Below are 14,947 nucleotides of genomic sequence, written 5' to 3' on the forward strand. Positions count from 1 at the left end.
ACATATCACCCCATGTTTAGTTTTGGGGTGTGGTTTTCACTCAGTACCTACCAGGACACAATCAGGTCCTGGGCTTGATCAGGTTCTGTGGTTCCCTGGAATTAGGGACATGCATTCTTCTGGTGGCCTGACTTGTTTCCCAGCATACCAGCCTGACTCTTGTGAACTGACACATTTCTAATTACAGATCATCTGGAAACAAGCTTAGTACAGTGCTTTGGAGAGAAATGGAAAGGGAAATACCCAGTGATATTTGAAACATAGCTGGGACCTGTAGAGAGCCACCAGCACTTGGAGACACATGTTGGAGCCCCTTCCCACCCTCCCCGAAGTGGATTCTGGACCTCATTCTAAGCCACCTCTCATTGCGGGAGAATGTTCTTGGCAAATTGGGCCAGAAAAGGGCAGAATTGAGCACAGCCTGGCTTCGAACCAAAATCAAACACCACCACAAGCAGAAGGTGACCTCGCAGGCTGCAGTATCTTTCCTGGCAGTGACCCATTGACCAGAGTAGGAAAGACAAGGGTGAAGTGCAACCAGACTCCATGGGATACCTTTGCTGCAAAAATGGGTGAGATTCCCATGGAAGCTGCTGGTACAGACTATGATTACGCATGCGTAACCCCTCTTCTTGGTGAAACAGGGAATTAATTTCCGCTGTGCTAAAGCAGCCTTGCATTGGTTCCTGGAGGGGGAGAGAAAGCCTCCAGTGCTGGAGGAACAGCTTCAGTCCTAGCAAATTCATGTTTCCTTAGTCAATATCATGCCTGTTTTACAGAAAAGGAAACCAAAGCAATAGTATGTTGAAAATTGCATTGAAAGAAGTTGGGTCTCCTGGTTCCCACTGTATTCCTCTTTTTCCACCCAGATTACTTCAATAATATATTTTTCTTGAAACATATGCACCCCGCCATACACACGAGCAGAGGACATGTGCCATCATCGCCTCTTGTCATACCTCTATGACCCATATCTGCAGTCCCAGCTTTCTCTCGATAGCTGGGAGATTTGTGTCACCGTCTGTCATCCTGCAGTCTGAGCTAGACGGAAAAAGAAGAAGAAAAAACAAAATAACTATATAATTGGGTACGACAGTAAGTGTGCTAGTCAGCTGCGTTCCTTTTACCATCAGCGGAGGTTTAATCCAGATAATCCACACCTTGAAGTGTTGCTGTCTCTCTGCTGACTATGAAGAGGAAACAGTTGTAGTTATCAACAGTAAGGTGGGATGAAGCCCTATTCCCAGGGTATCTATGCTCATGAGGGGCCAAAGTGTGGGATCACAGCCCAGCAAAGACTGGACAAGAGACAGTTCTTCTGGTGTGGGATTATTTTTTCTTTGTTCGAATAGATAGAAAGGATTTGCTGGGATGTTGGACCTGACATCAGTAGTGCTTTGTTCCCACCATGGCATGAGGGGTGGCAGGGACAATGGTGACCCTGGAGACCCACGACCTCCTGGAGTAGCCACCCTGGGGCACTGAGAGCCTAAGGAATTAAGCCTTTCCACATCAGGAGGAGATTCAGGACTAAATTAAGACACCTGAAAGGTATTTTGGTGCAGTGCACCAGGCTCTCAGCTCCATAAAAGTTAATGGAGACACAGTCAACAGTCAGCAGAGCATAGGGAGTGATCCAATTGATGACTCCAGTGTCTACTTTACACATAGCTGAGTATCTCCCTAGGCTCCGCTTGCCTGTATAGGGAAGAGGTAGGTTTCAGTTGTCCACACAAAGGTACCTGGGGACATTTGTGATGTCTTTGTTATCTCCAGCTGCCCCTCTGACAGCTGAAAATCTCTCATCCATCCTCTATCATACTTACCAGGTTTTTTCTTAGCTATGTTCCATCTTACTACTGCTCGGATAGCTGAGGTTTTGCTCAAGAAGCAACTTCTTAACCCACCTTGTTTACAGTTGAACCTCCTAAAGCAAATCAACCCCTAAAACAATGTACATGAAAACACTGAGTTATGTCCTAGAATTGCTGGTTGGTCCATGGGACATGGCAGGTGCCTCCTGAGCAGCTTTGCTCTGGTGGAGCAACCTTGGGTCAGGTTGTCTTTGTGTAGGGGCAAGACCCACATCAGCCTTTACCATATGAGTCAATCCTGCTCATGAATCAAGACCCAGCTTTGAAAGAAAACAGGAGTCACTGATTTCTGTGTTTTGCATTCGTGCGCTTGGCCAGGGCGCTCCCCTGATTTGCATTTCTTGTGACAGACTGAACGATTGTACTACGATAAAAACAACAATTCATTTGACTGCGTTTTCTTCTCTGTCTCCAAATGAAAAGGCTGCGCGGACTGTGGGCCATGACCTCTCCTGTGCTCCTCTGCTGTAGGAAACCGCTTGGTGAAAAAACCGAGCCACGATGACGAAAAATAAAAGATATGGTACAAAGCCATGGAATAAGCTTCTTCTGATGGAGGAAAGGAATGAAGACAGGCAATCCTCTGCCAGAAGGCATGTTTATTGCTTGTGTTATGAGAGCATGGAGAGATATGCTGCACTTGGAACCATAAAGTCTTTAGAAGTGACGGTCACTCTCCCAAAGAGTTTGCACACTAAGAGCAAAAAAATTGCAATTCTAGGCAGGAACATCGATCCATCCCATTCTCCCACAGCCCAGAGCTGCCAGACCCTGACTCCTTGTACAGTCAGTAGAAAGATGCAGGTACTTCCCAGGGTGTTTTGAGCAGAGGACCAACACCTCTTTGCTGACTGAGCAGGCACCCACAGCCTGTCAGTGCCCAGCAGCAGGAGTCAGACATGCTCACTCCTTCCTGAGCACAGACACATCTGAAGGACTGCGGAAAAAATGAGTCTGTGTGGCCTCAGGTACCCACCAGGAGCACATCCAGCAACCTTCATCTCCCCCTGAGGTCCTCCAGATAGCTTCTAGGCAAGAGGACAAATGGCAAGGAGGAAAAAAAACCCACATTTTTCATCTCAATTCCCAGAAAGGTAATTGAGATACAGAGACATTAAAATCCAGATCCAGGAAGATATTTCAGTGTCTACAGGAGCTAGACACTTATCTGAATGAGGTCCTGACTCACCTGTCGTGAAGACCAGGGCTATCAGGGACTGAAACCAAAATCAAGATCCCAGTTCATATCTTTAACCAAAGACTTTTCTTTTCTTTTAATATGGCATTTAAAAGGTCCCTATCGAAGAAAATAACCCAAGTGAAGCCTCCTTCTCTCACTTATCTTTTTAATTTATTTAGGGATTTTTCCTTCCAGCATCAAAGCCGGAACAACCGCCAATAAAGATGTTTACATGCAAGGGAGAATTCAGGAGGGGTGAAGTTTTTTAGCACAATTGATACTGCTCCCTGTGGAAAGCAGCAGGCGTCTTGCTTGCCTGCTAACAGCGCAGGAAACCAGCAGCTGGACAGATGTGAGGCACAGCTGGCTCCCCGCTTCTCCCAGCATCTCCCATCCAAAAAGTTAACCCAAAGGATGCTGAGATTCCTCTGAGCGCAGACAGATGCGTTGGACAAAGCCCTCTACTGATTCCAACCCAAACCTCTTTAACTCAAACCAAGGATCTTGGATCTCCTCTGCTCCTGGAGCTCTTTTCTCCATCTGAAACCTGCCCATTACTGCTGGTCCCAACTTTTCTGGGAAATCCTGTCCCTCCCTTCCTCCTCAGTCATTAAGCTTGGGTGGGGCAGGGGGTGCATGAAGCACAGACGAGGTTGGCTGTTTCTTTGGACTTTCCATCTCCTTTCAGTTGGTGGCCAAGTTAGAAATAATAGGAATATTACTTATATAATCAGACAACTCATTTCATTAATGATTTAATGCGTGTTTTTAATCAGATGATCCCACAATTCAGCTCCTGCCCAGACACAAAATCCAATATTTATGGAGCGAAAGCCTCCCATCTGTGCTGAAATCAGGAAAGGCAGAAACTTTTCTAATTTAAGAAGGAAAAAATGGGATGTTAAGAGGCTTGGGTTCACTGTGGGGTTTGAACAGAGATGTCAGGGTCAGTTCCTGTCTCAATCAAACCACTTTTGTCCAGGACTAGGTGAAACACAAATTGGCAAGAAGTGTGAGGCAACTGCCTCTGGGGCAGGAATCCACTGGAAACAAACCTGGTTATGGGAATGGACATTTGTTTCCTTGTACACAGACACAGCTTTACCTCTGAAGGGCGAAGAGAGACACTAAAGCAGCTGTAGCTCCCCTCTTTGCCTCTGTGTTAGTAATATGAATAAATTTCCACCTCCAGAGCCAGCTACTCTATTTCCACCATTTCCAGGGACTTTTGCAACCATGGAAAGAGGAGACAAGTTCACACCACGCATGTGGATTGAGAGGTGACCACAGTGTAGCAAAGATAACTTCTGGCTCGGAGGTTCTCTGCTGGGTCACCACACTTGGTTAAGATACTATAAATTAAACTGCAAAGAGAAAATGCTGGTGTTGGGTGAGGGCAGAGGAGCTGGAAACCACACGTTGGTGGCTGGTGGGTTGGTTGGCTGGATGTCACAGTGGGTACAACCTGGAGCCTCCAGAGCTAAAATAAAAGCCTTAACTAGTTTGCTCTAGGTAAAGGAACTGGTGGGTAAGGGCAGACGGGTCTCTATTACACCCGCTCCCCTTCATGTGCTGCCAAAATCACAGCAATGCTCCCACTTGCAAAATATGATCCCCATCCCCTCTCCAGCCAGCACAATGTGGGGAAAAGCTTTGCCTTCAGGAGGGACTAGATGACTAATTAAGTGTCAAGGTCACTCCCAAGACTGGTTAATGAATAACAGTTGGGGTGGAAGTGCCAGCAATCACTACTTAATTTTGGTCAGCCTGGTACGTGTTGAACAAGCAGATCTAGTAGGACATTTCTTTGGGCAGACTTGGTCTGTTTGTGTAGGGAGGGAAAATAAGGACTCAGAAGGGGGATAGAAGATAATTTCAAACTCCTGAAGTACGTTCTGAATTAAGCCTGATTTGGCGTGCCTGGGTTTTGGCGGCATACTTACTCGGCTGCAGTCACGGTAATAAAGAACCCCAGTGAAATGACTAATGCTCTGTACAGCTTTGGGAAAATAGGAAGCAGCTGTGGCTCCAGCCTTTCCAGGCTGAAAGGCCTAATTATTGGGAATACTTGGACTGGCATTAGATGAGGTAAACCAGGGCTGTTGAATTGCTTTCATTGTCTCTGTTATAGTTGGGCATCTGGGCCCAAGTAGGTGCCATTTTTTTGTTTGCAGCGAGGACAGCAGTTAACTCTTGTTGTGTCCAGAGGAATGAAATTCCACGTCCAGTTACCTTGTGTGGCTCATCAACTCTTGCTTGGGATTGTTGCTTTACAAGGGGTCTATAAGAAAGATGGGGACAGAATTTTGAGCAGGCCTTGTTGTGACAGGACAAAGGGTGATGGTTTTAAACTAAAGGAGGGGAGATTCAGGGCGGATGTGAGGAAGAAATTTTTTACAGTTGTGGTGGTGAGAGCCTGTCCCAGGTTGCCCAGAGAGGTGGTGGATGAACCATCCCTGGAGACATCCCAGGCCAGGCTGGACGGGGCTCTGAGCAACCTGAGCTGTTGAAGATGTCCCTGCTCATGGCAGGGGTGGCACTGGATGAGCTTTGGTGGCCCCTTCCAACCCAAACTATTCTATGATTTTATGAATGGTGACTGTCCCAAGCAAGGGACTGTCCAGAAATACAGCACTCAACAATGTGAGCTGACTCTTATTTTCCTGTTGCAAGACCAGAAAAAGTGTTTTTTATCTTGCATGGAAATGACAGGTAAGAAGGTCCAGCAATGGGGCTTGGTTTCTCATATTGTCACACAGTCACATAATACCCTTCTCCAATTTTTTGTCAGGAAGACAGATTTTGCAGAGGTGAGAGCACCTGCAACATATATATCTGTATGTGTATGTTGGTGACAGCTCCCATCCTCTTGCACGATCCCAGGAAGGGTTACAACCAGAGAAGCTGAATCACATTTCCATATTGGATGTTCTGGGACATGATAATGAGACAAGGAATGGGATATGTGCTCTAGGGGGTGGCAAAAGAGGGAAAAGTCCACCTTAGCTCACCCTTCTCCTCCAGGTCTGGTGAGGTCCAGGTTCAGGAGCTCAGTGTGGCCAGTGTGCCAAGGTGAGGGAAGTGCCCGGCTGACCACAGAGAGCACTTCAGCCTTCTTGGAAAGAGCTGTTGCCTGGCAGCTAAAATTACGTAAAACAGGCCTTGAAATGAGATGCTATTTCTGACCATGGTGAGTAATTAAATATTGGAACAGCTTATTAGGGAAGCCGGCAGGCTCGCCTGTACTTAATGTGTTTGAAATGAGATGGCTAAATGGCACGGGTATGCTCTCTGGGCTTGGCTCCTTGGGGTCTATGACCACAAGACCCTGTTCAGGTACTGCACTTACAGCAAGATGTGCCTTCCCATCAGTTTGGTATTAAGACCTGGTTTTAAGACATGGAGTGATCATAATGCTTCAGGGCTTCACCCAGCCACCTCCACAGGCCAGAAAAGACCCACCGTCTGTGCTACCAAATCATCTGGATGGATAATGAAAGGGTTGAAAGGCTTTTTTAGTCTTATTTTAAGTAGAGTTGGATCAAAACTTGAGATGAGGCATCAAAAAGGATGAATTAAGATTGTGAAGGTTCTCACTCATCTTCTCAGTGTCAATGGCTCTGGATATCAGAAGCAACTTCACTGGACTCAGAAGGGCAGGTTTTCCCGTTCTCCAGAAAAGGCTGCCAGGGATCACCAGATCATGTCTTGTCCAAGCAGGCAGTTGTTCTTTTCTGTTCTTTTTTCATGGGGCAAAGGCTGGGATGCTGAGGACTGAGATGCTGAAATGCGTTCAGTGTTAATGAGAGTGAAGACTTAAGGACCTGGGATGAAGAGAACAACTGAGATGATTTTAGGTTCTTGACAGCCTCTCAAACTGGAAGTGCTCTGTACACCAGGGGAAGTTTGAATTCCCTGTTCAATAATTCAAAGGATCCGCCTAGTCAAGTGATTTCTCAGGTTCTCATGAGCAATAACTAGTTTGCCCTGACAGAAGCTGATCAGTCTCCCCAGGTCCCAACTGCTGTATCTCTTGAACCCTGCATTTACTCCAACTCTAACCACCGCCCCAGGCATTATCAAGAAGCAGAGCTTCAGCTTAGTGTGTTTTCCTATAACCTGTTCCTTCACCTCCTCTCCATTTCTGGAACCTCTGACGTGCTTAGCAGCTTAATCCCAGTCTTTTCCATAAACCCCCTGATGCTGTGAGCCTTCACCTTTCAGCCCTTTGTGAACCACATGCAGATGGGCTTTGCATTCATTCTCCAAACCTACCATTGCTCCTTACTTGAAAGAAAATAGAACAAGTCAATACTAGGAAATAACCACCCGTCCAGTTAGAACAAACCTCAGTCTGCATCTCATCTGTCTCTTCAAGTTCCTCAGGGGACATTTGATTTAGAAGGACAGGCAACTCATCATTTATCGCCTCTGACTTCGACTTGTCCCTGGAGCTGCTCATTTCCACCTGCCATAAATTCCAGCTCAACACTTTGCTCCATGCACAAAATCTTGCTCGTCTCTCCACACCTCTCTTTACAACCTTCTTTGTCCTCTCTATTTATCTCACTGCTGGTAGCTTTCCAGCCATCTGATCCTCAAGCAGATGGGTCTTGGGAAACTGATTTGTAGGAGCAGATTTTTTTCCCCAAACTGCTGCTATTTCTGAATCCTCCCTCAAAAAATTTTAATGACCGACTAGTTTCCCTGGGAACAGTAGAGCTGTATTGTCCCAGCAAACTCCTCAACAATGTTAAGAACAATGTCCTGACAACTCAATCAGAAAGCCATAACACCAGCTGCGGCTCTCAAGTCGTGCAGGCTGAGTCTCCACATTCATCATGCTGGATGCAGAGCCCAGTGCTCACCAGTGACTGGCACTGGAGAAGGCAGAGCGAACTGGGTGAACAGGGAGGCTGGCAGTCCTTGCCTTGGTGTCCTATGGAGAAGGTCAGAGCACCCATGCAGCTCCTGACTGAGTGTTTTCCCGGGAAGTCCTTCTTCCCTGGATGTCTTTGAAAGCAGCAGGTGGCATCTCTGCAGGGTGAGGGCAGCCCTAATAGACTCACATCTTTCAGAAGCAGCAGTAACTTCCCTCTGAGGTCAGTCCCACTGCCTGATAATGAATTCTTTTGGTGCAAACCCATGGGTTGTTCAGCCTGGAGAAGAGAAGGCTCCAGGGAGATCTTATTGTGGCCTTTCCATACTTAAAAAGGGGCCTATGAGGAAGATGAAAACAGACTTTTTAGCAGGGCCTGCTGTGACAGGACAAGCGGTGATGATTTTAAACTAAAGGAGAGGAGATTAAGGCTAAACGTGAGAAGGAAATTTTTTATGAGGGTGGTGAAACACTGGGCCAGGTTGCCCAGAGGTGTTGGATGCCCCATCTCTGGAGACATCCCAGGCCAGGCTGGACGGGGCTCTGAGCAACCTGAGCTGGTGAAGATGTCCCTGCTCATGGCAGGGGTGGCACTGGGGGAGCTTTGAAGGTCCCTTCAACCCAAACTATTCTGTGACTCTATGAAACCCACCTCTCTCTGAAGATCTATGAGAAAAAACAGGGGCACAAGAAGCTGTTAAAAGCCTTCTGCATACAGGCGCCTTGCATCAGCGTTGCCCCTGGTATGATGCCATGTACATTATTTCTAATAATAAAATGGAGCTTGGCATTTTACTACTACAGAAGTATCCATTCCACCTACCGCTCCTCATCGTGAGGTTATTGAGTCAGTAACAGTACAGAGTCATCCCAAGGGAAAGGTGAGCGTGTAGTTTGCCAGTTCATTATGAACAAATCTCTCTTTCAGCTCTTTCTGCCCTGGTGAAAGGCAGAGATCACTGGCTCAGGACCAGCGCTGTGTCTGTAGGCAGGGCTTTGTGCCACAGCAAGGGCAGGAGACTCGTACAGTAGGAAAACAAAGCTGAAGCCATTTTAATTTCTCTTCCTGGTTTCCAGAGAAGTGCTTAACATTAGAAACATTCTCAGAAGTTAACTTCTAATTACTCACCACCTCCAGGAAAAGAAGCTATGATTCTCTCCCACATCAGCATTTTAACGGAGCGTTATTGAACCTGATGACTTCAGGTCAGTAGAACAAAAGCTGAGACACCAAGGAGGAGAACATGTATGTTTGGTCATGGGTACAGGAGCTTTCTGAACCCTGGGGAGCACCCGTGTTTCTAAAGTTTACAGGAAGGGTGTGACAGCTGGAAGTTGAGGAAAGACCCTCAAAAGAAGGTATTTTCCCAGCTGAAGCTGAGGAACAGCCATGATTTCCTACGCATGGTTACAAGAGTCTGGAAGAAGGCCAGGAGAGGGGGTTAGAGGCTGAGATTCATCCACCCTCACTTGGATGTCTTAGCTTTAGGTGCTTAAGTCTAAGGAGGACTCTCCTTGGGTCCTGACATTGGGTCTAGGGCAGATCTGATGACTCTTGGTCAGGAGGGACTTACCGGCCCCTTGGTCTATGGGGTAACTCCCTGGGTGGAGAGCCCAGCTTGCCACACTGCACATCACATCTCTCAGGACATGGGAGCTCAGTCCCATCCACCGTGTCCCAAGAGCCTGGTTGCCAGGTCTGTCAGCGGGAACTGAGCCAAATACTGTACATAAAACCACAGTTAAACCCAAGCACCAGTGCCCACCTGGCCTATCCTTCTCAAAAAACAAGTCTAAGCGTTATGATTTTTCCTACTGTGTATAACAGTTTTATATTTATGGTAAGAATGTGCATGCATACATGTGCATACAAGTATGTGTACAAGGTAAATCACAGAGTCATAGAATAGTTTTGGCTGGAATGGACCTTCAAAGGTCATCCAGTGCCAGTTCTGTCATGAGCAGGGACATCTTCACCAGCTCAGGTTGCTCAGAGCCCCGTCCAGCCTGGCCTTGAATGTCTCCAAGGATGGAGCTTCCACCACCTCTCTGGGAAACCCGGGACAGTATTTTACCACCTTCATTGTAAAAAAAGTTATAAAAAATAATAATAAAAAAAAGCACAGTTGAATAAGCCATTGCTATCAAGACCTTTGTTTGAAGGTCATGGAGCAGGGGTGCTGGTCTGGCTCCACTCAGCCCAGCTGCAGAACAGGTTCCCACAGCATTGTCTTCCTAGTGGAAAACGTCAAGATTAATATTAACTATCAAAAGGAAGGGACTGTTCCAGTTTTGCTCCAGTTCAGACCTACAAGCGTCACATCCAACTCAGGAAGAAAAACCCAGGACTTCCAGAAAAAAACAGGTTTACATCTGAGATTGCAAATGAAATGACCTGGACCTAAGCATGGTGCTTGGCAAGTGACTGCATTTCCATGACTGCATTTCCATCACTAGCCTGATGAGATGCAACTGATTTATTCAAGAGAAAGGGCTGTTTCTGGAGCTGCAATAGATAGTTCACCCTTTGTGTCTGCTGGATGCCACACCTCTGCCGAAAGGCACCTAACTTGTGTCAAAACAAGCAGCTACCAACCAACCCAACCCAGGCTTCCATGCTGAAGGATGGAGTGCTGAGCAACGGTGTGAGTTACCTTATATGAACTTTAAGGTGTCTGAAACAGAGCCAGACCTTCATGAGATCTTCTTTCAGTGGAACACCAGCAACACCTGCCCTTTTGGCATCATTGACCCACACTAGTATTATTGTCTAGGTTTGCATTAAACCAGAGGGATGTTCAGAGCCACATATGTGGTGTATTTATTACCGTTTCGTCCAGCCCTTGCAAGTCAGGATGGGCTGCAAGGCCACTCTTGATCCTTCTGTGACTTTGTGGATGCCATTCAGTCTCCACCTGCATCTCCCTGCTTTAAGCAATTGCTCCTTGAGAAGACGCCTCCCCACTATCCCACCCTCCAGAGACACACATGGTTGTGTATCCTCCCCAGGATGGCTTTTGATGGCTATTTGGGGACACAACGGGGCAAACAGGGTGGATTACTGGGAATGAGGGGTAGAGGAACACGGGGCAATAAGGGACTGTCGCTTTGCTCCTGTGGTATCACGTGCTGTGTGATGGATGGAGTTGGTTCATCATGATTTTGTGAGTTAAACAACATGCTGCCCAGCTTTGGGGCTCCTGCCTGCTTGAGAACAGCTCACAATCAACATGACACAGCAAGGAGCAAAGCCCCAGCCCACAGGACTCTGTGTCTGGCACCCGTTTGGCATAAAAAGTGAAGCCCCAGCCCACGCAGGACCAGAGCACACGAGCGCGGGAGGAGTGCGCGATCCCGTCTTGGCAGAAATGAAGGCCAGCTTTGAGAAAGAAGCCCATCAACTGTGTAAAGCCGAATGAATAAAACATCTCTGCAAATACAGCGAAAGCTTTAGAAAGAGCCATTCATTCACAACGGCCTTTTGCACCCGGAGTTGCCAACTCCAGTTTTGTTTGAGCACAGGGAAGAAAATCAGGCATCTGAAAGATTGGGTTGGGTGAGATTTGCTCAGACGCAGAGTTCTATTTCATAGACGCCAACAAAGGGCAGTAATTCAGGCTCCAGCACACTCCCAAAGGGCAGGTGAGTGTCTAGATATCACCCCAAAAATAATATCATTTCTAGCATTGCCTGTTTCTTACCCTGTTCAGCTGTTTTTGTAAGACCAGTTTTAAATAAAGGCCCAGACAGAAACCTATCCTTTCGTCCCGGGGCATGGCAACGGGGCATTTTTCGGTAGGAGAGGTTGGCTGCTCTGAATAGCACATTCCACAGGAACTGCCCAGGATGGAGCTCAACCATGCAATTTAGCATCCCCTATTCTCATGTCTTTGACGTGGATTCAAGGTAATAACAAGTTTCACTGTTATTCTACCCAGAGCTGCCTCAGATAAGCATGAATAGGCTCAGATAAAAACGGAAAACAAATGGTAGGATTTCTTTTTCAAGAGGAGGCCCTTGGAAATCAAGGCAACTGAAGCAAATGCACATCATCTGATACTGGACATTAACATTACATCTCAGAGGACTTTTCAGAGTGAAGGATGCCAAAGACTTAGTGACAACATTCACCCCTTTCTGCATTCCTTTTACACCCAGAATGGGTGGAAACACAGTGGAAATATATAATCATCCAGGATAAATCCTAATTAGGCCCATTTCCAGGGCTGTATTATGTAAAAGACAGAGCATGAGAAGAGAGGTTTTAATGAGTCGTAGGAGAGTGTATGCCCTTGTGACTATACAATCTGTTTCTCTAAGGGGCCAACAAAAGCTGAAGAATAAATGTGAATAAACAAAGAGCTGGAGCAGAGCTATTTTGGGTGTGGTGTGTCCACACTGGCGTCCTTCCTTGTGCAGTTGGATGTTTCATACATAGAAAGCCCAACCTATGGATTTGTCTCAGTCCAGAGCAAATTTCAGAGGCTGCCAAACAGCCCATTCCCTGTGACAAAGGAGGGACCTTGAGGAGGGTGGTGGTGGCACATGTGTGCTCCCAGGGGGCTGAGATGCAGCTGGGCCAGGTACCCTATTTCCCCAAAAATAAGACCTACCCTGAAAATAAGCCCTAGCATGATTTTTCAGGATTTTTGAGGATGCTCAAAATATAAGCTCTACTTTAAAAATAAACCTGAGCTGCAGTTCATTAAAAAAAATCAATTTAAATAGTGTTCAGGCATATTTTGGACCAAAAATTAATATAAGACCCTGTCTTATTTTCAGGGAAACAAGGTAGCACTAAGGTAGCACAAAGGCTTTCACTGTGCCCCAAGCTCCCTCTCACTGCACAGGGCATTGCAGGGCTCTGTTCCAAGTGGGCTACTATGAATTTAGCTCTATTAAGACTGAGGGAAGGCTTTTGGTCCAGCAGGACGTGCTCAGCACAGAACAGAGCCCCAGCATCTCCCAAGGAAGGGGCAGGTGACTGAGCCGGTCTCCTCCTTTACTGGGGATGAACGACTGCACCATGGGTGGTCGTGGAGGACCAGGCTATGGGACAGATCCATTCTGAAGTCACAGAGACCATGATGTGTCTTTTCCATGTCACATGTCCCACAACTCCCTCGGGGGTCCAGAGCAGAAAAGATAATGAACTCCATGCTTTAAGTCCAGAAGAACTTGCACAACTCCATGGAAAAGATCAGGAGACATCGTGAGCATCTTCAGCATCCCTGACCGTGCACGAGGAGGGATTTATTGTCCCAACCTAACCAGAAACCTCAAGATATAGGGGAAGGCGGGAGAACAGGGTGACACCATTTGTGGCCATGGCATGAAACCTTTGCTCTCAGCTGGGAGACCTTGGCAACTGCTGCCACCAAGTCCTGCCTGGGAAAGAATGTCACGAGACCTACGTGTCCAGGGAGCTGGAGGAGGAAAAGGGCAGCCTGTTGGTGCAGGGAGGAGGAGGAGGGGAGGCTCACCTGGCTCTGCCAGGAGGAAGAAGAGGGGAGATAGTCCGGGCTTTACTGATCTGCACTACGCTGGCTGGAGCCCGTCCTTGCCTTTCCTTCCACCCATCATCACAGCAGGAAAGGTAAAACCCCTCCAAAAAGGCAGGCCGAGGCTCTCTGATTGTCTAATCTCTATTTTGTAGGCTCTAATCTGCCCATTTAGCGGTGTTTAAAAGCACCTGGATGATTCACCATCCAAGTGCTGCTCTGGTGGGGCCAGTTTGCTTCAGCTCTTGTAACATTTGTTTACCTCTGTGCTGGGGTAGCCTTGAATAAGTGCGAACCTCCCACAGACACTAATTCATATCGGTTCTCCTTTGTGTTAAATATTTATGTTCTTAACAGGCACGCCTAAGAAAAATATTGGCAAGCAAGCCTGCAGCTCAACTCCATTACAACTCAATTTTATCTCGGGGCAATTTGCATCTCGAACGAACAGGATGAGAAAACACACTGTACTTATGGAGCAAAACAACCCAGCAGTTCAGCCATTAGCAGAACTATTGATTAAACGACAACAAGCCCTATTGATGAGAACTTCCAACGACTTCTTGTTACTGCCCGGACCCGTAACCGCGTTGCAAAGCCAGGCGAGCTCTAAGCAAATCCCCACGGCAGCGAAGCATAAAACAAATCAGGCCAAAACAAAACGCCGTTAATTGCTTGTTGCGTGAAATCAAAGCCGGTCTGTGCAGAGAGCTAAATGAAAAGCATGTGTCCTGGGTTCTCGGGGAGCTGAGACAGATGCTTGTTCCAAGTTCAAATGGCACAAATCAGGATGAGCTCATTGCTTTCAGATAGGACACCCTGGCTTACACCAGGTGAGCAATTTTTAAAAAAAATATTAAATCTATATATTCTGTTGTTGTTGTTTCTTAGTATCCCACAGAACAAAAGTCAATAAACAGTTCTGGCCTTTAGAAATAAAACTAAAAGGGGTGCGGGGAAGTTTCTTACCTTGCTGGAAGGCGCGCGTTGTCCTTGCAGGTCTCCTTTCTCCGCCAAACCCAGCGCGTTCTCTCCCCTTTGCTGAGCTGGTTTCAAGGCACTTTTGTTTGCTGTTCTGCTACCTTGTCGGCTCGGGAACAGCAGCGTTCCGTAATTCAATCCTCTACTTAACCGTGGAGACACTCCTACTCGGAGATCACACCCATTCCCAGGCTCACGGGGGACAAAGAGGGAGCCAGTACGAGAGAGTTTCAACCAACTCTCTGCTTGCATCAAATATCCACCAGCTCTGCATTCAAAGAGCAATAACGATTTAATTAGACTTGTTTTGTCCAGATTTAAAAGGGCTGGGGAAGGATTTATTACCTCTTTTCTCTGTCTTTTTTTCACAAAGCAAGGTGCTGTGTGGCTCATTGCCATGTTAACACTTGGGCCCAAGAGACTCAGCTCTAGCCCCTGCTTCTGTCCCGAATTTTGGCACGGTTGGTCTGAGGGGAGAGGCGTTTGGGGCAGACAACCTGCTCCCCTGCTCCCTGCGAGCCCGAGCTGGGTC

The 14,947-nt window shown here is 47.0% G+C and overlaps 1 protein-coding gene across 1 annotated transcript in view; it reads right to left on the reverse strand.

Moving 5' to 3' along the window:
- Positions 1-14,733, reverse strand: part of VILL (villin like) — a 39,286-nt gene extending 24,553 nt beyond the window's left edge. The window contains exons 1-2 of the mRNA XM_065832059.2: positions 14,404-14,733; positions 960-1,041 (exon numbers count right to left, since the gene is read on the reverse strand). Of these exons, the coding sequence (XP_065688131.1) occupies positions 960-1,028 (69 nt within the window). The 5' untranslated portion in view covers positions 1,029-1,041; positions 14,404-14,733. The remainder of the gene's footprint in view (positions 1-959; positions 1,042-14,403) is intronic.
- Positions 14,734-14,947: the final 214 nt, after the last annotated feature.

This window comes from Patagioenas fasciata, chromosome 2 (genome assembly GCF_037038585.1).
Source record: "Patagioenas fasciata isolate bPatFas1 chromosome 2, bPatFas1.hap1, whole genome shotgun sequence".
NCBI lineage: Eukaryota > Metazoa > Chordata > Aves > Columbiformes > Columbidae > Patagioenas > Patagioenas fasciata.